General features: G+C 36.1%; 1 protein-coding gene across 1 annotated transcript; it reads left to right on the top strand.

The window, feature by feature from the left end:
• Positions 1-250: 250 nt before the first annotated feature.
• LOC139748347 (large ribosomal subunit protein P2-like) lies at positions 251-5142 on the top strand. The gene is made up of 3 exons (XM_071661418.1): positions 251-408; positions 3137-3306; positions 4949-5142. The coding sequence occupies exons 2-3, from the start codon at positions 3138-3140 to the stop codon at positions 5122-5124; spliced, it is 345 nt and encodes a 114-aa protein (XP_071517519.1). The 5' UTR covers positions 251-408; position 3137; the 3' UTR covers positions 5125-5142.
• The last annotated feature ends 17444 nt before the right edge of the window (positions 5143-22586 follow it).

Here is a 22586-nt window from a genome sequence, read left to right as displayed (position 1 = left end):
AGTAGAGTATATGTGGTGTTGTATTATCTGATTGAAATACATTTTTAAAAGAACGAAATTGTTTCTTTGATAACACCAGGCGTCAGATATCTAAATATAATTAAAACTATAGCCGGTTAATGGTAGACTTTTACTCTACTACAGATAATGATTACCTTTCCAACAAAGTTTTGGTCAAAACTGTGAAGACATAATGGCAATACATAAGATTTCTTTTATATACCTCATATCTCAGATGTACAGTTGCCTTTCAGATTTAGCCAATCCAAACCTGGTTTGTTTCTGAATCTAGAATCCCGGTGTTGTGATTGGCTTTTCGTACAGCAATAAAGAAACTGACGAACTCAGAGTTCTTCTCCAAGTTGATGGCCACGATCTTACACGTGCCGTAACAACAAAATACCCCAGGTAGGTCGCAACCTACAGTATCGGTAATATTAGGGTGTTTACTTTTACTTGTATGCAGTTGAGTGTAACGTTGTGGTATGTATTTGTAAATATTGTTGAAGTCGTGCCAAAGAAGTGACGAGAAATATCCCGAAACTTGTACATCTCGTCATTGTTTTGGACGGATGTTGCACTCCGGAATTCCATTTTTGTTTTGATTATATATTGTAATAAAGGTGAGTGCAGTATGCTTGTTTAAACCACAGTCTCCAGATATTCAAAATGGTAACATAAATTACCCAGTGTGTTTCCCTGATCAGTCCGAAGGCCTTCACAATCAGCTCTGCTTATGACATACAAGAATCTGGCTCCCACGTTCTAGTTGATAAATAGATATTCTAATGTAGTTCCCCATAACTGGAATCACCCAGTGATATAGTACAGGGAAAGAATTTAATAGTGCATTCCTGTAGATAGGTTGTAGTGGTTGATAGGTAATGTAAGGAACCAGTTTGTTCGCACCAGAGAAATAGCTCCAGAGTGAGTGGTTGTGCACTGCTGAGTGATTGGGTTTGTTCTACAGAATGAGTGATTTTGCTCCGTGGAATGACTGGTTTTGCTTTGCAGAATGAGAGTGGTTTTGCTTTGTGGAATGATTGGTTTTGCTTTGTAGAATGAGTGATTTTGCTCCGTGGAATGATTGGTTTTGCTTTGTAGAATGAGTGATTTTGCTCCGTGGAATGATTGGTTTTGCTTTGCGGAATGGTTTTGCTTTGCAGAATGAGTGTTTTTGCTTTGCGGAAAGATTGGTTTTGCTTTGTAGAATAAGTGAGGTTGCTCCGTGGAATGATTGGTTTTGCTTTGCGGAATGGTTTTGCTTTGCAGAATGAGTGTTTTTGCTTTGCAGAATGATTGGTTTATGTTTGTAGAGTGATTGCTTTTGATTTGCAGAATGAGTGGTTTTCTACCACAGGATTTGCAGTTTTGCTTTGCATATAGATAGTTTAGTGTTTACAGAAGAAAATGAGTAGGAGGGCATGGTTATTGAAGAATGAATTCTGGTAATATATGAGATTAGTTCCGCATCGCTGCTAACTCGGAAGTTAGTCATTTTGTTCTGCAGTACTGTTGTAGTCTTTAGAAAATATAGTGATTTGTGGAGCATTATAATTTATGAGGTCAAATTGTAAAAACAGTTTTAGAAAGTAACCTTTTTGGTACCAGTTGAATCCTTACAGTCTGCAGAGTTCATATAAGGTGTAGGTGAAGGTCCTTGGTGCATAAAGGAGTGTGAGGAAGAAGAGGGTCCATTAGTGCAAAGATGGGTATGTTGGATGATATAATGATATCAGAAATGTTGTATGGATCTGACTCTTGGGCTCTTAATGGAGAAAGGAAAAGGATGGATATACAATACCTGATGTGATGTGGTGTGAGATGGTTTAAGTATGTTAGGGATGACAGTGTAAGGGAGAGGTATTGTAGCAATTACAGTGTGATTGAGAGATTAGACTGGGGTTGTTACATTGACTCGGACATGTGGTAAAGATGAGTGAGGAAAGGAAAAGTAAATGACTGAGAGGATCTAAATGTGGTGCTTCTTTGGGCCATTCAAAACCCTCCCTCACCATCGTAGAGGAAATTGTATCACATTTTTGGTGCTTCATTGGTATATGATAGACATTCAGTTGGTGTTTAAGGAAGAATTTTTTTTCTTATGGTAATTTGAGGAATTGCATAGCTATGGGTTAACTCTTTTGTGCACAATTGGTTTTTTAGCCTTCCTGCATGATGCAAAAAACAAATTACTTTTTATTGATAATGAATATATGTCAAAAGTATATGAAAACTATTTTCTTATGAATTAAGATGACCATTGCATGTTAAGGTAAAATTTGGTGGATTGTCCATTCTTGTATATAAAATTGCAAATTTTTATGTATATGACCATGTACACACAAAACTTTCAAACCAGTTTTTTTCTTTTAACATGAATTGAGTTCAGCCTCTCTATTTTGTGAAAAACATTATTTACCAGATTAGCCCGTCTTAAGTATGGGTGGTGGGGGTATGTATGGTGGGCACTACAGACGCAGCAGGTCCCAAGCGAAGGCATGTGGCCATCCATTGTGGTCACAAGCAGGTTACTGAGGCCTCTAGAAGCTCCAGTTATACATTATTCGAGTTCCTTTTATTGCCAGCCAACAGAGACTGCAGTGCATATGAAATTCTTTCAGCAAATTTGTGTAGATGTATGCCTGTAGTGTCCTGCTTTGTAAATGTCACTTAACACCCGTAGCATCAAAAGTTAAAGGATCCAATCACAGATCTATTGCTTGGGCTTATGTGAAATATGATAAAAGGCTTAAGTGATTGAGAGAAATAAGAATTAAACCTTCAGATGAAATACAACTAGATGAAAAATGACTATTATTGTTATGCAGTTGGCTTTCATTTGTTATATCATGCCTTTACAAGCATCCAGATTGTATATTCCTGATTGTGGTTTATGGTAACTTTAATGACTGTATTCATGTTTGATCAGATTACCAAGATTACTCTGTTAAGAACATTTGGTTGGACATTTATTTGACCCAGACAGTTGGAAGGTATGAGAAAGGCTGTCATTTAATGCCTGAGAGGTACACTTTCATCTTGTATTCCTGTTGAAAACTACTTTTTTTTGACAGGATGCATCACATAGCAGTATACTCTTGTATTCCTGTTGAAAACCACCTTTTTTTGACAGGATGCGTCACATAGCAGCATACCTCTTGGCTTCCATGGGCAATATGCAGCCAACAGCGAGTAACATCAAGTCTATTCTTGCCAGTGTTGGTGTTGAGGCAGATGAGAAGCAATTGGCAGTTCTTATTGACAAGCTTTCAGGCAAAGATGTTAATCAGCTCATTGCATCAGGTAACTTTAACAACATTTGAATGGTTTTACCTCTGCATGATATGTTAGGGCTAATATCAAACTGGCATCTTCTTTCTTTCTTTTAAACTATCCGCCATTTCCCGCATTAGCGAGGTAGCGTTAAGAACAGAGGACTGGGCCTTTGTGGAATATCCTCATCTGGCCCCCCTCTGTTCCTTAAGTGAAAATAGTATTCAGTAGTTTGGCATGCATACCATAGTTAAATCCTCCTAGAGTGCTATACTTTAAACAGTATTGTATGCATTTTCTGAGTTGGTTGATGCACGGTATGCTTTTTTCTTTAGAATTGTCACCACTACTTGAGCATTTGCCAAAATATGGTGTACACATCTTTTTCCCTTTCCAAAATCTACCTTGATTTTCAACAATAAGGAACTTAATCCTTTTGATATAATCTTTTAATATAATCATGCACATTCCTTCCATATCTTTTGCACTTTTATAAGAAGTATTATTCCTGTAAGTCTTTAAAGTGAATTGTATGCCTATTGTCTTTACGTATGTCTGTGGAATGATTAGTGCCTTCATCCAGTCATTATGCATGCAAACATTTCTCCAAGCTGCCTTATGATTTATGAATTCAGTCAACAACACCTTCACCTCCCGTTGTTCATATTGTTTGCTATTTCATATCTACCCCCAGGTTTTTGATTTTTTTTAGGCATTTGATTTCATTTTTTAACTTGTTTAATGTATACCTCTCCACCATGCCTATTACACATTCACCTAACCTTTAATCCTCTTTCCAGTACCACATTCACATCTCCAATACTATCATCCTCAACAAGTTCTTTAGAGTATCCTCATTTAAGTAACTGGCCATCTCTTACAAGCTTCATCCTTTGCCACAGGCAATCTCCTAGATTTGTGTGGTAGAGTAAATATAGGAGTGCTTCAAGGTTATGTATTGCCTTAATTGTTGTTTAGTGTTTTTATGGATGGAGTATTACTTGGTGTTTAGGTGGGATGATAGTGGTGAACTTAGTGAAGTAGGGTGGAGTCAGATACATGTATGATATTGTTGATGTTGTTGTTATTCATGGTCTCTTTTTGTTGTCGTGTTTGTGTGAAGGATGTTGAAAGTAGATGTTTTTGAAGAGAGTTGTACTTTTACTGGTTTATCAGTTTGAATGGAAACTGATTTGAAGTTTAGATGTTCAGAGTGGTAAGTGAAGTTGATATGGTGAATAGTACTTGAGATTGGGAAGATGAGGAAGAATTGCAGGTGCATTTGAAAGCTTTGGTGAATGGCATTAGATTTGTGTAGAGTAAATAAGAAACTAGCATAATGAAAGTTTAATGTTTCTGGGTCTAGGTAGATGAAAAATAAGATAAGAATAGAGAACTAATATAGTGTAGTCAAATCTTTATGAGAAAATTTGTTTAAGAATATGAGGTACTTTGAGCCAAAAGTTCATTTGCTGGTATTGTAGGCTCTACCATCTACCTCTTTATTAAACGCTTCCATTGCATTTGATCCTAAATAATTTAATACTGCATAACAGTTCTTTTTATTCATAATATTTAAATACTCTGTTCTGATTCTATGTATCCAAAATTTCTTGAATGTGTTATTTCTTAAGATGCAATGAAAAGATATAAATGAATTATATTATTTTAGGTTCAACATATATTTCTGCGATGCCTGCCTGTGGTGGTGGTGGTGGTGGTGGCGCTGTTGTTGCTGATGCTCCTGCTGCAGGTGCAGCCACAGCTACTGTGGAAAAGAAGGAAGAGAAGAAGGAAGAACCAGAAGAAGAATCAGATGATGATATGGGCTTCGGTCTCTTTGATTAAATAAATGATTGATATCTTCTTGTAAGTGTTTATTTTCCTTCGTTAAACAGTGTTTACAGCTCTTTAAGAAAGGATGACAAATGTATTTTTTTTGGATTTTTTTACCTGTTTTTCATTCATTTATGCTTTGTCGTATGTCTTTCCACACTCATTCTCTCCATATGTCCAAACCATTTCAGCACGCACCAGTTGTCTCAACCCTACTCCTCTTTTTACCACACCTTGCTTGTATCTTTTCACTTTTTATGCATATGCTTTACACCCTTTATGTTCAGGCCCTGCGTACTCAAAACCTTTTCCACGCAGTACTCCCATTTTTGGTTCGCTCTCTTCCACTTTTCATATATATATCCACTTTGTCAACCTTTCCTCACTCATTTTCACCATATGTCGAAACCATTTCAGCACACTCTTAAGCCATTTCAACTATACTCCTCTTATTACTTTACTATTATTCCATCATCTTTTTGTTGATCAGTTCTTAAACTACTTATTGTACTCAATTGTTTTAACATTTTCCCCCTTTTGTACATTCCAGTTTTTAGCAGGAGATACACCATCATCAGTCAGTCCACCAGCAGCACCAGTATTTGGTGCATCTGTGATTTGTAATTTTGAATACAGTGGACTGTAGACGTAAACTGTAGAATCTTTTAAATGATGGTGAAACCTGAAAAAGATTGATATCTGATCCCCTTAGTAATAAAGTAAAGAACTTTGTTTCCAATGATGTTTTTGAAGATGCTGAAGGCAATTTTTATAAGACAGAAAATTCTATATATCCATGGGAAATCTCTTTAGTCCCATTCTCAGTACTTGTTCACAGAATACTCTGAGACAGAATATAACTTCTACAAGAAGCCATCCAAAAATTTGTTTTAGATACATTAATGTGTGGTTCTTATGGCCATCTTCCCACGGTTGTGATGTTTTCTTTAAGGAATAGAATAACATTCACCCCATTAGCAAATTCACGATTGAATGGGAAAAAACACAAAATGCTGTTTCATGATGTGCTGATATCTAGGGAATCTGCTCGTATCCATCAAGAACTACGGGAAGCCTACCCTGGCTGAGATCTATATTCCATAATTTTTCGGTACATATCATTCTGTAATATGTCTGTAGTTGTCAGTGTTTTTTGGTCATTATGTATCTGTGATCCCACAAGTTTTAAAGATGAATAACCATATTAGATGTATTTTTAGGCAGTTATGTTATCCCAAATGGTTTGCGAACAAGGTTACTGGAAAGCCAGGAAGACATTTTGTGCAATCTAGTATCAAAAATGTGGAAAAGGATGATGCATCATAAGTGTTTGGTGTTACCCTATTCTCCAAACTTAGCTAATGTAAGCCAGGTACTTAAAATTGCTTTTGATGTTGCCTTCCAGTATGATATACTATCAGTTAGACCTTAATTAAATCAGGCTAAATTATCAGGAAATTGAAAATGTTTATTGCATGAAATGTAAGGCATGTAAATTTGTACACATTGTTCTGAAAGGTAAAACAGGAACAGAGATGCTGTTGGCATGGTCATTCAGTACGCTAATCACATGAATTTTATTCGAAACACTAGTAGGAAAGAGATCACCCTATAGACCTTGATAACCCAGACACATTGTACCCCTCATTGGGTTATGCTACCCATAACATCACTGAATGTATTTTGATTGCTGATACTAATAACTTTAATTTGTTCCCTGTAACTTGAAAGCACTTCCTAATCAGATATATCCTTACTTACTGTAACTGAACTAAATCTCTACATGGGTCCTCCTACAGTATTACTAACTAATACTAAGGGATACAAAACCAATACATGTTTATCTTTTTATTTGCAAATAGTCTGCTAATGTTTTTCCAAACATTTCAGAAAATTGTAGTGTGGTTTGGAGATGTCGACTCCTTAAGCGTACACTTTGAATGCACTACAGACATAAATTACCTGCCCATGATCACCTCACCCTAACATATGTGAAAGGTCCATCCATGATCACCTTCACATGCTGACATTATACTTCCACTGGAGAGTCATTATATTCACAGGATCTTGCTGGCTGCTGCGACAAGCCTGTTGTCGTAATGACACATCAGTCACTGCAAACTGAAGTCCATATTCAGCTTATTATTGTTGTGTATGATATTGTATGACAGAATCTTCTATGATGAGAATTTTAGACAAAAATTAAGAACTTTTTTTTTTATAGCAAAGTGTATGTTGGAATAACATGGTCATCCTGTAACAAGTGCGGAGATGCAAAAAGTTTATAGACATTGGCATCATAAGATTTTTTTTGCCCTTGTTTTACAAATGCCGTAAATCATGTAAAATAGATACAATGGCATAAGAAGGATCAGTACTCTAAAATGCTTGTTTTGATATGCTTATCATATCATCTTGACATAAACATTACATCTCTTTTTAGTCATTCTTATGAAAACTTTCACCCATACATTTGCCATATATTTTAGCTATTTGGACACTTTTCCTTCTCTCAACAGTCTCAACTCAGGTTCTCGAGTCCAGGGAACTCTGATTAGTACTCTAATCATCATGTTCCACATGTGAAGCTATGGCAGGGGACATTTTTGTTAGACTAATGATTTTGTCTTAACCTGAAAGGCTATTCTTGTAAGTTGTATGGTTACAACAGCCCCCCCCCCCCTTTTTATTTTTATTCTTTAACAATTATCTCCCTACCAGAACGATATGGTTCTAATTTAATCTCAGGACAGTGATGTCCACCTTACCTTCACACTAGACATTTATTTACTGTGGAGCACTGAGGACTCCAAGGGGATGTCCGTTGGTCTAGAATTAAGTTGGGGAGAAACAAAGAGGAGGAATCTAATCTGAAATTCAAGTTTAAGATGAAGTAGGGTTTTACTATACACATTTTGAAAAAGCGTTGAAAAATGTGTGGAAGTCGAGAATGTTATCTTGGAAAGCATAAACATGCAGGAGGGTGAAAGGCATGCAAGGAATAGAGTGAATTGTAATGATGTGGTATACCAGGGTCGACATGCTGTCAATGGATTGAACCAGGGCATGTGAAGCGTCTTGGGTATACCAAGGATAGTTTTGTGGGGCCTGGAAGTGGAAAGGGAGCTTTGGTTTCGGTGCATTATATATGACAGCTAGAGACTGAGTGTGAACGAATGTGGCCTTTGTAAGTAAATAGATCAAATGTTAGGAAAAGGAAATTAATACTCAAAAGAATAACATTCACCAATAGATTCACAGTAGAACCTAATTCCGCAGCAAATGAGGAAACAAAGACTAGAAACAAACGAACAACAGATACGACAAATATACAATACTACAGATGCCCTACCTCGCGCACATGAGGGGGGAGGGGGTTGTTATTTCATGTGTGGCGGGGTGGCGATGGAAATGAATAAAGGCAGACTATGAATTATGTACATGTGTATACATGCATATGTCTGTGTGTGTATATATATATATATATATATATATATATATATATACGCTGAGATGTATAGGTATGTATATTTGCATATGTGGACGTGTATGTATATACATGTGTATGTGGATGGGTTGGGCCATTCTTTCGTGTTTCCTTGCGCTGCCTCGCTAACGCGGGAGACAGCGACAAAGCGAAAATATACTAATAAAATCCAAAATGTCTATCTTAAGAACGAATATATATATATCCAAGGCACTTCAGGCAATGAAATAAAATAAGAAGAGAAAGGTTGCATTGTTCATTGAGGAAAAAAAAAAGCCTCCATGAGCGGAAGTACGTCAGACAGCAAAACATAAGACTCTGCATTGATTAATCCGATATCATCAGGCCCCGCCCTCCAGATGACGTCACGTGGGTTAACCCAACAACTCTTATGCTATCTATGTATGCTGTTCGGCGCGTGTTCCGCTCACGGGGTTTTTTCCTCGCTATATATATATATATATATATATATATATATATATATATATATATATATATATATATATTGTTTTGATGCGAAGCAAAAGCCACTATGAGCGGAAGAGGAACCAAACAGCAAAACACAAGGTAGGGTTGCTACTCTGAGCTAAGTGGGTGACGTCATTTGAAGGGCGGGGCTTTATACTCCGTATCCATCGTCTTCTCCATGCCCCGTCCTCCACATGACGTCACCCAGGTTATTCAATGCAGCAACCAGGGACCTTATGTTTTATGGTTTCAATAAAATTAGCAGTAAATTCTCCAAAGAATATTTTCATATTTTTTCTAGATTAAAGTTTTCTATAACACTGTTGTCTCTATTATCTATATATACTTCGTAATCTATGCTTGGTTATTTTTTGCGTCAATAAAGTTTTGATTGTGTTTTTGCCTACTTTATCCGTAACATAACGTTCTCTCTGACTGGAAATATCGCTATCGTATGTTCATCATCATCAAAACTCGTCGTCATTCGCAATATCCAGCGAGAAAATGCCTCCGTGAGCGGAAGCCGCGCCAAACAGGAAAACATGAGAGGGTTGCTACGCTGAGCTACCCGGGTAACGTCATGTCCAGGCCCCGCCCTCCAAGTGACGTCACCCGGGTAGCTCAGCGTAGCAACCTTACCAATATGTTATGCTGTTTGGCGAGTCTTTTTTTTTTTGCCTTGCCTTCCTGGCTCTTGTGAATGAGGAAATCTAATGTATACAAAATATTTGTATTTCCTTTCTAATGAAAAACAATATATATATATATATATATATATATATATATATATATATATATATATATATATATATATATATAACGTATGATTTTGTATGGTTTCAGCAAAATTATCAGCAAAAAATATTTAAAGAATATTTTCATATACTTTATTGTATATTTCTAAATCAGTGTTTTCTATAACACTTCTCTCCATTATCTACATATACATCGTAATCTGTTTGGCTATTTCTTACGTTAATAGTTCTATAATCTTCAGATTTTTGCTTGGTTTACCCAAACATAACGTTTTCTCTGACTAGAAATATTGGTGTCGTATATGTTCATAATCAAACTCGTCGTCAATCGCAATATCCAGCGAGAAAAGGCCTCGGTGAGCGGAAGCCGCGCCAAACAGCAAAACATAAGGTAGGGTTGCTACGCTGAGTTACCCGGGTGACGTCACTTGGAGGCGGGGCCTTGACAAGATGATGGTCACGGGGTATAAAGCTCCACCCTTCAAATGACGTCACCTGGGTTCAGAGAAGCAACCCTATCTTATGTGCTTTGCTGTTTGGCTCCTCTTCCGCTCACGGTGGCATTCTCGATGGATATTGATTACTTACGAAGACGACAAGTTCATCATCAAACTCATTGTCATTCGCAATATCCAGGAGAAAAGGCCTCCGTGAGCGGAAGCCGCGCCAAACAGCAAAACATAAGGAAGGGTTGCTACTCCGAGCAACCCGGGTGACGTCACTTGGAGGGCGGGGCCTTGACAAGACGATGGTTAAGGGCATGAAGCCCCGCCCTCCACATGACGTCACTCGGGTTGCTCGGAGTAGCAACCCTACCTTATGTAATGCTGTTTGGCGCGGATTCCGCTCACGCAGGCATTTTCTCGCTGGATATTGCGATTGACGACGAGTTTGATTATGATGAACTTCGCCGTCATTCGCAATTTCCATCGAGAAATGCCTCCATGAGCGGAAGAGGAGCCAAACAGCAGAACATAAGATAGGGTTGATTCTCCGAGCAACCCGGGTGACGTCACGTGGAGGGCGGGACTTAACACTCGTAACCATCGTCTTGTCCAGGCCCCGCCCTCCACATGACGTCACCCGGGTAGCTCAGCTTAGCAACCCTCTATGTTTCGCTGTTTGGCGCGTCTTTTTTCTGCCTTGCCTTCCTGGCTTTTATGAATGAGAAAATCTAATATATAATATCTGTATTTTCTTTCTAATGAAAAACAATATATATATATATATATATATATATATATATATATATATATATATATATATATATATATATATATATATATATATGATTCTTCTGGTTTCAGCAGAATTATCAGTAAAAATTATCCAATGAATATTTCATATACGTTATTGTATTTTTTCTAAATCAATGTTTTCTATAACTATTATCTACATATATTTAGTAATTTATGTTTGGTTATTTACGTTAGTAAAGTTATAATTTTTCATATTTTTTTCTTAGTTTACCCTAACATAACGTTTTCTCTGACTGGAAATATTGGTGTAGTATGTTCATCATCAACAAACTCGTCGTCATTCGCAATATCCAGCGAGAAAATGCCTTGTGAGCGGAAGCCGCGCCAAACAGGAAAACATAAGGTAGGGTTGCTACTCCGAGCTACCCGGGTGACGTCACTTGAAGGGCGGGGCTTTATACCCGTAACTATCGTCTTGTCCAGGCCCCGCCCTCCAAGTGACGTCACCCGGGTAGCTCAGCGTAGCAACCCTACCTTATGTTTTCCTGTTTGGCGCGGATTCCGCTCACCGAGGCCTTTTCTCGCTGGATATTGGGAATGACGACGAGTTTTGATGGTCATGAAATCGTCGTCTTCATTCGCAATAGCCATCGAGAATGCCACCGTGAGCGGAAGAGGAACCAAACAGCAAAACATAAGATAGGGTTGCTTCTCCGAGCAACCCGGGTGACGTCATTTGAAGGGCGGAGCTTTATACCCCATAACCATCGTCTTGATCAAGCCCCGCCCTTCACGTGACGTCACCCGGGTAGCTCAGCGTAGCAACCTCTCTTATGTTATGCTGTTTGGCGCATCTTTTTTCTGCTTTGCCTTTCTGGCTTTTGTGAATGGAAATCTAATGTGTATATATAATATTTGGATTTTCTATCCATTATATATATATATATATATATATATATATATATATATATACATATATATATATATATATATATATATATATATATATATATATATATATATATATATATATATATATATATATATATATATAATTCTTATGATTTAAGTAAAATTATTAAAATTATCTAAAAAATATTTCATATAATTCATTGCATTTTTTCTAAATTAATGTTTTCTATAACACTTCTCTCCATCATTTACATTTACTTAGTAATTTACGTGTGGTTTTTTTTTACGTTGATAGTTATAATTTAAATCTTTTTGCTTAGTGTCCCCAAAAATAACGTTTTCTCTGACTGGAAATATTATTGTCGTATGTCATCATCAACAAACTCGTCGTCATTCACAATATCCAGCGAGAAATGCCTCGGTGAGCGGAAGCCGCGCCAAACAGCAAAACATAAGGTAGGGTTGCTAAGCTGAGCTACCCGGGTGACGTCACGTGGAGGGCGGGGCCTGGACAAAACTATGGTTATGGGATATAAAGCCCCGCCCTTCAAATGACGTCACCCGGATTGCTCGGAGAAGCAACCCTATCTTATGTTTTGCTGTTTGGTTCCTCTTCCGCTCACGGTGGCGTTCTCGATGGCTATAGCGAATGAAGACGACGATTTCATGACCACCAAACTCGTTGTCATTCCCAGTATCCAGCGAGAAAGGCCTCCGTGAGCGGAAGCCGCGCCAAACAGGAAATCATAAGGTAGGGTTGCTACTCCGAGCAACCCGAGTGACGTCATGTGAAGGGCGGGGCTTTAGACCCGTAACCATCGTCTTGTCCGGGCTCCGCCCCTCTGGTGACGTCACCCGGGTGCTCGGAGTAGCAACCCTACCTTATGTTTTGCTGTTTGGCGCGGATTCCGCTCACCGAGGCCTTTTCTCGCTGGATATTGTGAATGACGACGAGTTTGTTGATGATGACACGACAATAATATTTCCAGTCAGAGAAAACGTTATTTTGGGAAACTAAGAAAAAAAATGAAAATTATATAACTTTATTAACGTAAAAAAATAACCAAACATAGATTACGATGCATATGTAGATAATGCAGGGAAGTGTTATAGAAAACATCAATTTAGAAAAAATACAATAAAGTATATGAAAATATTCTTTAGATAATTTTTACTGATAATTTTGCTGAAAATTATATATATATATATATATATATATATATATATATATATATATATATATATATATATATATATATATTTTATTAGAAAGAAAATACAAATACTTTATCTATCATCTATACATTAAAATTTCTCATTCATAAAAGCCAGGAAGGCAAGGCAGAAAAAAGACGCGCCAAACAGCGAAACATAGAGGGTTGCTAAGCTGAGCTACCCGGGTGACGTCATGTGGAGGGCGGGGCCTGGACAAGACGATGGTTACGAGTGTTAAGTCCCGCCCTCCACGTGACGTCACCCGGGTTGCTCGGAGAATCAACCCTATCTTATGTTCTGCTGTTTGGCTCCTCTTCCGCTCATGGAGGCATTTCTCGATGGAAATTGCGACTGACGACGAGTTCATCACAATCAAACTCGTCGTCAATCGCAATATCCAGCGAGAAAATGCCTGCGTGAGCGGAATCCGCGCCAAACAGGAAAACATAAGAGAGGGTTGCTAAGCTGAGCTACCCGGGTGACGTCACGTGGAGGGCGGGGCCTGGACAAGGCGATGGTTACGGGATATAAAGCTCCACCCTTCAAATGACGTCACCCGGTTGCTCGGAGAAGCAACCCTATCTTATGTTCTGCTGTTTGGCTCCTCTTCCGCTCATGGAGGGATTTCTCGATGGAAATTGCGACTGACGACGAGTTCATCACAATCAAACTCGTCGTCAATCGCAATATCCAGCGAGAAAAGGCCTCCGTGAGCGGAAGCCGCGCCAAACAGGAAATCATAAGGTAGGGTTGCTACTCCGAGCAACCCGAGTGACGTCATGTGAAGGGCGGGGCTTTAGACCCGTAACCATCGTCTTGTCCAGGCTCCGCCCCTCTGGTGACGTCACCCGGGTGCTCGGAGTAGCAACCCTACCTTATGTTTTGCTGTTTGGCGCGGATTCCGCTCACCGAGGCCTTTTCTCGCTCGATATTGTGAATGACGACGAGTTTGATGATAAACATACGTACTACACCAATATTTCCAGTCAGAGAAAATGTTGTTTTGGGGAAACTAAGAAGAAAACATGAAAATTATATAACTTTATTAACGTAAAAAATAACCAAACATAGATTACGATGTATATGTAGATAATGCAGGGAAGTGTTATAGAAATCAATTTAGAAAAATATGATAAATTACATGAAATATTCTTTGGAATTTTAATGATAATTTTGCTGAAACCAAAAAAATTATTTAGTTGATTCCCCTGTAAGCATCTAACTGTAGATATATATAGCATATAATAAGTATCAAATTATATAGAGAGAGGCACGAAAAATCAATTGTAGAAAGCCGTCAAGAGCGAGGAAAAAGCCTCGGTGAGCGGAAGAGGCGCCAAACAGGAGATCATAAGGTTGGGTTGCTGCGTTGAGCTACCCGGGTGACGTCACGAGAAGGGCGGAGCCTGGACACAACTTATGGCGGGAAAGTTTGTTGGGTACATGCCCCGCCCCTCTGATGACGTCACTCGGGTAGCTTGGAGTAGCAACCCAACCTTATGATCTGCTGTTTGGTTCGTCTTCCGCTCACCGAGGCTTTTTTCCTCGCTCTTGACGGCTTTCTACAATTAATTTTCGTGTCTAAGAAAATTTTTAATTGTTGTATAATATAGCATATATATTATTACATTTAATTTGTAACTAAAAAAAGAATATTCAATACCAATGGAAATATTAAGCATAGTTTATAAGAATCTTTATTTATTTAATTATGTGTATATATTATATATATTTTATACGGTACATTAAGTTTCTTTTCGTATTATTGATTCACATTTGTAATATGAAAGATAAGAATATTTATAAATATAAATTATGAAAACACCAGCTCATGGCGAACTTAGATGAACAAGAAAATTGAAGCTAAAACAGATAATTGTTGATATAGATATTTGTAAATGATGGAAAGAAATGAAAATCAAGAGATAGACGTGAAAAACTTGTTGACCTTAAAGACTAAATCCATTGAATAAACAAACACGTGAACAAAAAATTCATTTCTTATGAAGAAGTAATGACAAGAGAGGCAAAGAAAATGCCAAGAATTATCAGACAAATCATGTAAATAAATGAATGACAGGAAACTCAATTTACATATGAGAAATACAATGCTGAGAATCACACAAATACGCCTATCGTATATATATATATATATATATATATATATATATATATATATATATATATATATATATATATAACAGGAAATGTGGAGCACAAATGAAAAATGATTATTGCAGAAAGACTGGCATACGAACAACATAAGATGTTATAAATAAAATGAAGAACGTCCATATACAACATAGACAAAGATATACACTGAATACAAATCATGTCAAAGGAAATTCGAAGATATGTATTGAGTAAGGAAATATCAGCATTAGTTGGCAAGCGTCATTGCAGAACTTCTTATTTGCGAGAACACACTAAACATATATGTATAGCTCCAGAAAAAAAAAGCTAAAAACTATGCAAAATTATTATCATATAAAAAACAAAATCGCAGAAACTATTTTGTTAAAAGTATTGGTAGCCTACCCGGGTGACGTCACGAGAAGGGCGGAGCCTGGACACAACTTATGGCGGGAAAGTTTGTTGGGTACATGCCCCGCCCCTCTGATGACGTCACCCGTCCCCGGGTTGCTCAGAGTAGCAACCCTACCTTATGTTTTGCTGTTTGACGCCTCTTCCGCTCACCGAGGCCTTTCCTGGCATATGACGGCTTGAAATGCAGAATTGTGGCGTGGTTTCTGTCAGTAATTTATTCAATTTTCCATATATATATATATATATATATATATATATATATATATATATATATATATATATATAAATCATATATATATATATATATATATATATATATATATATATATATATATATATGATAGGCATAATCAAGTTATTGTGCTATGCACATTGATATCTTTCTTTCATACACATTTAGTTTCCTGTCATTTACCTATTTATATGATTTGATATATATAAGTTTTCTCTTTGCTTGATTTATTTATTACATGGTAAGACATAATTTGTTATTGAGTTTGTTCAAGGTATTTTAGTTTTTATGCTAAAGTCAACAAGTATTTCTCGTCTGTTTCTTGATTCATCTCTCTCCTTCTTTTGATATAAATATTTATTTATCACTTATTAACGTTGTTTCAGCATCATTTTTTGTTTATCATTCATCTGCCATCGCCATGCGTTCGTGTTATCCATATACCATTTTTATATATGTTGTCTTTATTTGTATAAGTTTACATACATTTCTTTCTTTAATTTTTCAAATAGGTAAAAACAAAACGATAAATAGTTATTTGATCAACATCAGAAATGTATATGAACGCTGATAATAGGATAGAGAGCCTTTACTAATTATGCAAATATATTTTGTAAAAATGAAGAATTTTAAATTAGATCCTGCAGTAAATGTAATTGTGTGTATATATATATGTATATATATATATATATATATATATATATATATATATATATATATATATATATATATATATATATATATATATATATGGGGTAAATGAAATACGATAGGTTTTCCCCGTGGACTTATAGGAGTGAAGAATAATAAATATCCTTGATTTCAAGACCCCATCAGCGAGGAAAGGCCTCGGTGAGCGGAAGAGGCGCCAAACAGGAGATCATAAGGTTGGGTTGCTGCGTTGAGCTACCCGGGTGACGTCACGAGAAGGGCGGAGCCTGGACACAACTTATGGCGGGAAAGTTTGTTGGGTACATGCCCCGCCCCTCTGATGACGTCACTCGGGTAGCTTGGAGTAGCAACCCAACCTTATGATCTGCTGTTTGGTTCGTCTTCCGCTCACCGAGGCTTTTTTCCTCGCTCTTGACGGCTTTCTACAATTAATTTTCGTGTCTAAGAAAATTTTTAATTGTTGTATAATATAGCATATATATTATTACATTTAATTTGTAACTAAAAAAAGAATATTCAATACCAATGAAAATATTAAGCATAGTTTATAAGAATCTTTATTTATTTAATTATATGTATATAATGTATATATTTTATACGGTACATTAAGTTTCTTTTCGTATTATTGATTCACATTTGTAATATGAAAGATAAGAATATTTATAAATATAAATTATGAAAACACCAGCTCATGGCGAACTTAGATGAACAAGAAAATTGAAGCTAAAACAGATAATTGTTGATATAGATATTGTAAATGATGGAAAGAAATGAAAATCAAGAGATAGACGTGAAAAACTTGTTGACCTTAAAGACTAAATCCATTGAATAAACAAACACGTGAACAAAAAATTCATTTCTTATGAAGAAGTAATGACAAGAGAGGCAAAGAAAATGCCAAGAATTATCAGACAAATCATGTAAATAAATGAATGACAGGAAACTCAATTTACATATGAGAAATACAATGCTGAGAATCACACAAATACGCCTATCGTATATATATATATATATATATATATATATATATATATATATATATATATATATATATATATATAACAGGAAATGTGGAGCACAAATGAAAAATGATTATTGCAGAAAGACTGGCATACGAACAACATAAGATGTTATAAATAAAATGAAGAACGTCCATATACAACATAGACAAAGATATACACTGAATACAAATCATGTCAAAGGAAATTCGAAGATATGTATTGAGTAAGGAAATATCAGCATTAGTTGGCAAGCGTCATTGCAGAACTTCTTATTTGCGAGAACACACTAAACATATATGTATAGCTCCAGAAAAAAAAAGCTAAAAACTATGCAAAATTATTATCATATAAAAAACAAAATCGCAGAAACTATTTTGTTAAAAGTATTCATATATATGTAAATAAATAGCACGGGGAAAAAATTTACTATTGTGCAGGAATATAATAGATATAAACATTTATTTGTCTGAATCCATCCATCCATATCAGCGAGGAAAGGCCTCGGTGAGCGGAAGACGCGCCAAACAGCAGATCATAAGGTTGGGTTGCTGCGTTGAGCTACCCGGGTGACGTCACGAGAAGGGCGGAGCCTGGACACAACTTATGGCGGGAAATTTTGTTGGGTACATGCCCCGCCCCTCTGATGACGTCACCCGGGTAGCTCAACGCAGCAACCCTCTCTTATGATCTGCTGTTTGGCGTCTCTTCCGCTCACCGAGGCTTTTTCTCGCTCGTGACGGCTTTTTGTATATTGAATTTCCTATCAAGAGATATATATATATAGTAGATGAGATAAACATGTTGACTTTAAAGACTAATTCATTGAATAAAAACGTGAATGACAAATTCATTTCTTACGGAGTAATGAAAAAAGGCAAAGAAAATGCCAAGAATTATCAGACAGAGCATATATATATATAATATATATATATATATATATATATATATATATATATATATGACCGGAAACTAAATTTACATAAAAGAAATACAATGCTCACAGGAGAATCACGTAAATAAGCCTATATATATATATATATATATATATATATATATATATATATATATATATATATATATATATATATATATATATATATAAAGTGATTGTATAACATAAAACGTGGAGCTCATAAATGAGAATGATTAAGGTAGAAAGACTGGAATACAACATAAGATGTTATGAATAAAACGAAGAACGTCCATATACAATATAGAAAAGATATACATTAAATAACTAGCCAATAAATCACGTCAAAAGGAAATCGAAGAGATAAATAGATTAAGCATCGAAATAGCATAATTTGGTAAACGTTACTGTCGATTTTATCAACTGCGAAAACATAGTATATATTTGTGGAACTCAGAAAGGAAAAAAGAAGTTGCAAATACTATGCATAATTATTATTTGTACTGAAATAAATCGTAGAAACTCTTTGAATAAGTGTATTTATATATATGCAAATGAATACAAGAAAAAACAATTAACTTATGGGCAGGATATGAAAAATTTATTTATATGAAACCATATCAGCGAAGAAAGGCTTCGGTGAGCGGATGAGGAACCAAACAGCAGATCATAATAATAAGGTGGGGTTGTTCCTCCAAGCTACCCGCTGTGACGTCATTACAGGGGCGGGGCTTGGACACAACAAACTATCATACCATCATTTGTGTCCAGGCTCCGCCCTTCTCGTGACGTCACCCGGGTAGCTCAACGCAGCAACCCAACCTTATGATCTGCTGTTTGGCGCCGCTTCCGCTCACTGAAATGGTTTCATACGAATAGAATTATGCCTATTTATTTGTTTGCCCACAAATTTTTTTTTACTATTTTATTTAATTACATATTTATAAATGCATTAATATAAAGTATGTTTGTAATCTTTAGATCGAATTACTTGTCGATATTGCATAGTTTTTTTTAATTTTATTTTCTTTTTAAAACTTTACGTATTTATAGTATGTTAACTTTAACAGAACTATCGCAGATTTTTAACTCAACGGATGCTGAACTTTCCTTGCTTGATTTATATCTTTGACATGATTAATTGGCTAATTAGTCATCCTGTGCTAATTAGTCATCCTGTATCTTTTTCTACTTTATATATATATATATATATATATATATATATATGGACATTTCTAGTTTTATCTATAAAATACGCTGTAATACAGTCTTTCTGCTTTGATCATTCTAATTTACGTGCTCCCCATTTCGTTATACAATCATTTGCTCTCTCTCTCTGTATATATATATATATATATATATATATATATATATATATATATATATATATATATATATATATATATGGGCGAAAAGGTTTCATTGTACAAAGTCGTCATTAGCGAGGAAAGGTCTCCGTGAGCAGAAGACTCACCAAACAGCAGATCATAATAGTAAGTTGGGGTTGCTGCGCCGAGCTACCCGGGTGACGTCATCAGAGGGGCGGGGCCTGGGCATGACAGTAAAAGCAGTTTGTGACGTCAGGGCCCCGTCCTTCTCGTGACGTCACCCGGGTAGCTCAGCGCAGCAACCCCAACTTACTATTATGATCTGCTGTTTGGTGAGTCTTCTGCTCACCGAGGTCTTCCCTCGCTGATGACGGCTTTGTACAATGAAATGTTTATTACACCTTCAGATCAATAGTTTTTCATATATATATATATATATATATATATATATATATATATATATATATATATATATATATATATATATATATATATATATATATAATTCTTATACATACAATTATGATATTAGTAATTTCTAAAGATTGTCTTATAAATAAATCTGATTTTTACACAGCTTTCTGATATCATTGTACACACACACACACACACACACATATATATATATATATATATATATATATATATATATATATATATAATATAATTTTCCAAAAGAAGGAACAGAGAAGGGGGCCAGGTGAGGATATTCCCTCTAAGGCCCAGTCCTCTGTTCTTAACGCTACCTCGCTGATGCGGGAAATGGCGAATAGTATGAAAGAAAAAAGAATATATATATATATATATATATATATATATATATATATATATATATATATATATATATATATTGCAATGTGGCATTACATTTATACCCTGTTCTTCATAAATTTGTCCTCAAAAGTACTTTGCAAAATTCTTTGGTTGATGACGTCTTCATATATAGAAATATCAAGTGTTTTCTGGCCATAATCATCCTTTGTTCGCATATATATATATATATATATATATATATATATATATATATATATATATATATATATATATATATATATATATATATATATATATAATTCAACTGTACTACAATTCTTATGAGGGTGGTGAAGGTTGAAGGCCACAGTGCGCAGGAGGAGGAGTGAGGTGGTCTTCAGCTGGTTTTGATTCTCTCCCCGTCCACTGATGAAGATGTAGCCTCCCAGATGGTGGTGACTTCTGGCTCACGGTGCAACCACCTGCGGTTGCAGTCTGGTGACACACACACACACACACGAGTGTTTAATGCCTGTAATATACAGATTATAATCACAAATAATAAAACACGAATTTCCGGGGTAGCGCCGGTAACAGATGAAGGTAAGCAAGTATGAATATGTAAATGTGTATATACGTATATGTCTGTGTATGTCTATGTATACGTATGTTCATTTGTATATGTATGTATATGTGCATGTGTTGTCGTATAAGTCCATATATGTGTATGTGAGTGGATGGACCATTCTTCGTCTGTTTGTATACAAGATAATGTCAAAATGTTTCACCATCCATTTCTTTTCTACATATAGCATACAATTCTTATCATGTACTTTTATTTCTTTCCTCAAAATGAATACAAATTTTAAATCGTTTAAACCACAATTAACATTGTTTTAATATAATTTCTCAAGTTAATATCATTTATCTCACCTCCAATAGAACGTTCTGTCTATATGCCAGTTCTATTTGTGTTTGTTTTTGTATTGCATGTGTAAAGCGTAAGTGGGTTGAGGGATCGCCATCCTAAATGGCCCTGTCTCCCTTGTGCTCAACAAGTAATCAGACACAGAATTTATATATCATTATACATTGAAGCTATAGATAATGACCATTATGCTCATACAACATAAGCCTGTATGGAAATATCAGCAATAACGTATTTTTCAGGGATGAATATGGTATGTTAAGGGCCAATTTAAAGATGGTGCACGTTCGTTCATTCTTAAGATATTGCAATACGATTTCCGAGTCTTTCCCTTACCTCTCTGTATCTCCCTTATCCTATACCAGAGTCTTGGCCACCTTTCCAAGCTTGTCGGCCGCACATCGCCTATCTACCATGTCCTTCTCCGAATGCGGCAGAAAGAAAAATAAAGGAGAATCCTCGGAGCTAGTTAAGTGTAGCAATAACCGGTTGGTTGGTTCTTTTCCAGTTTTTAGACCTATCAACTCCCGGGGGTCTTTAAGGCCGACGACATCAAGTTACAACCATTTATATATCAACACGTACACCATTAACACTTCATATATATTGCTTTTGGTATTTAATGGAAACAGGAGTCCATAAAACGGGTCGTTGGCAATGAGCCACATGGCTGCTCACGCTCTGTCTCCTGATTGGTCAGATTTTCTGTTTTGCATTCTTGGTCGCTCAGCCAATAGGGGACGAGCGCGGAGACCCTGCCAGCAACCCGTCTTGTGTGGCGCTGTTGATTCTCGTTTTTTATCCGGGCTTTTTTTTCCCATCAATGTGGTGTCTTTTCTTTTTGCTTTGCTTACAAAATGAATTCACGATCAATAAAATCACAAAAGATGATTATTATCTTATTGTGATAATGATCAACTCCATATAAGAAAAATAATGAATATGAATGAGGCGGGAGGAGTTTTATATTTGCATAGTTGAATTCTACGATGGCTAACTAAAGTATTTATTCTCCACCAGTGATTTCAGAATATTGATGAGGTCGTTGTTGATCAGAGATGTACAGT

This window comes from Panulirus ornatus, chromosome 73, assembly GCF_036320965.1.
Source record: "Panulirus ornatus isolate Po-2019 chromosome 73, ASM3632096v1, whole genome shotgun sequence".
Lineage (NCBI taxonomy): Eukaryota > Metazoa > Arthropoda > Malacostraca > Decapoda > Palinuridae > Panulirus > Panulirus ornatus.
This window is presented reverse-complemented; position numbering and strand designations above follow the sequence as displayed.

Bases quoted from the DNA above. Each gene is read 5' to 3' on its own strand.
- LOC139748347 (XM_071661418.1), top strand. From the start codon at position 3,138: ATGCGTCACATAGCAGCATACCTCTTGGCTTCCATGGGCAATATGCAG. The intron at 3,307-4,948 runs GTAACTTTAACA...ATATTATTTTAG, and splicing joins TAATCAGCTCATTGCATCAG to GTTCAACATATATTTCTGCG.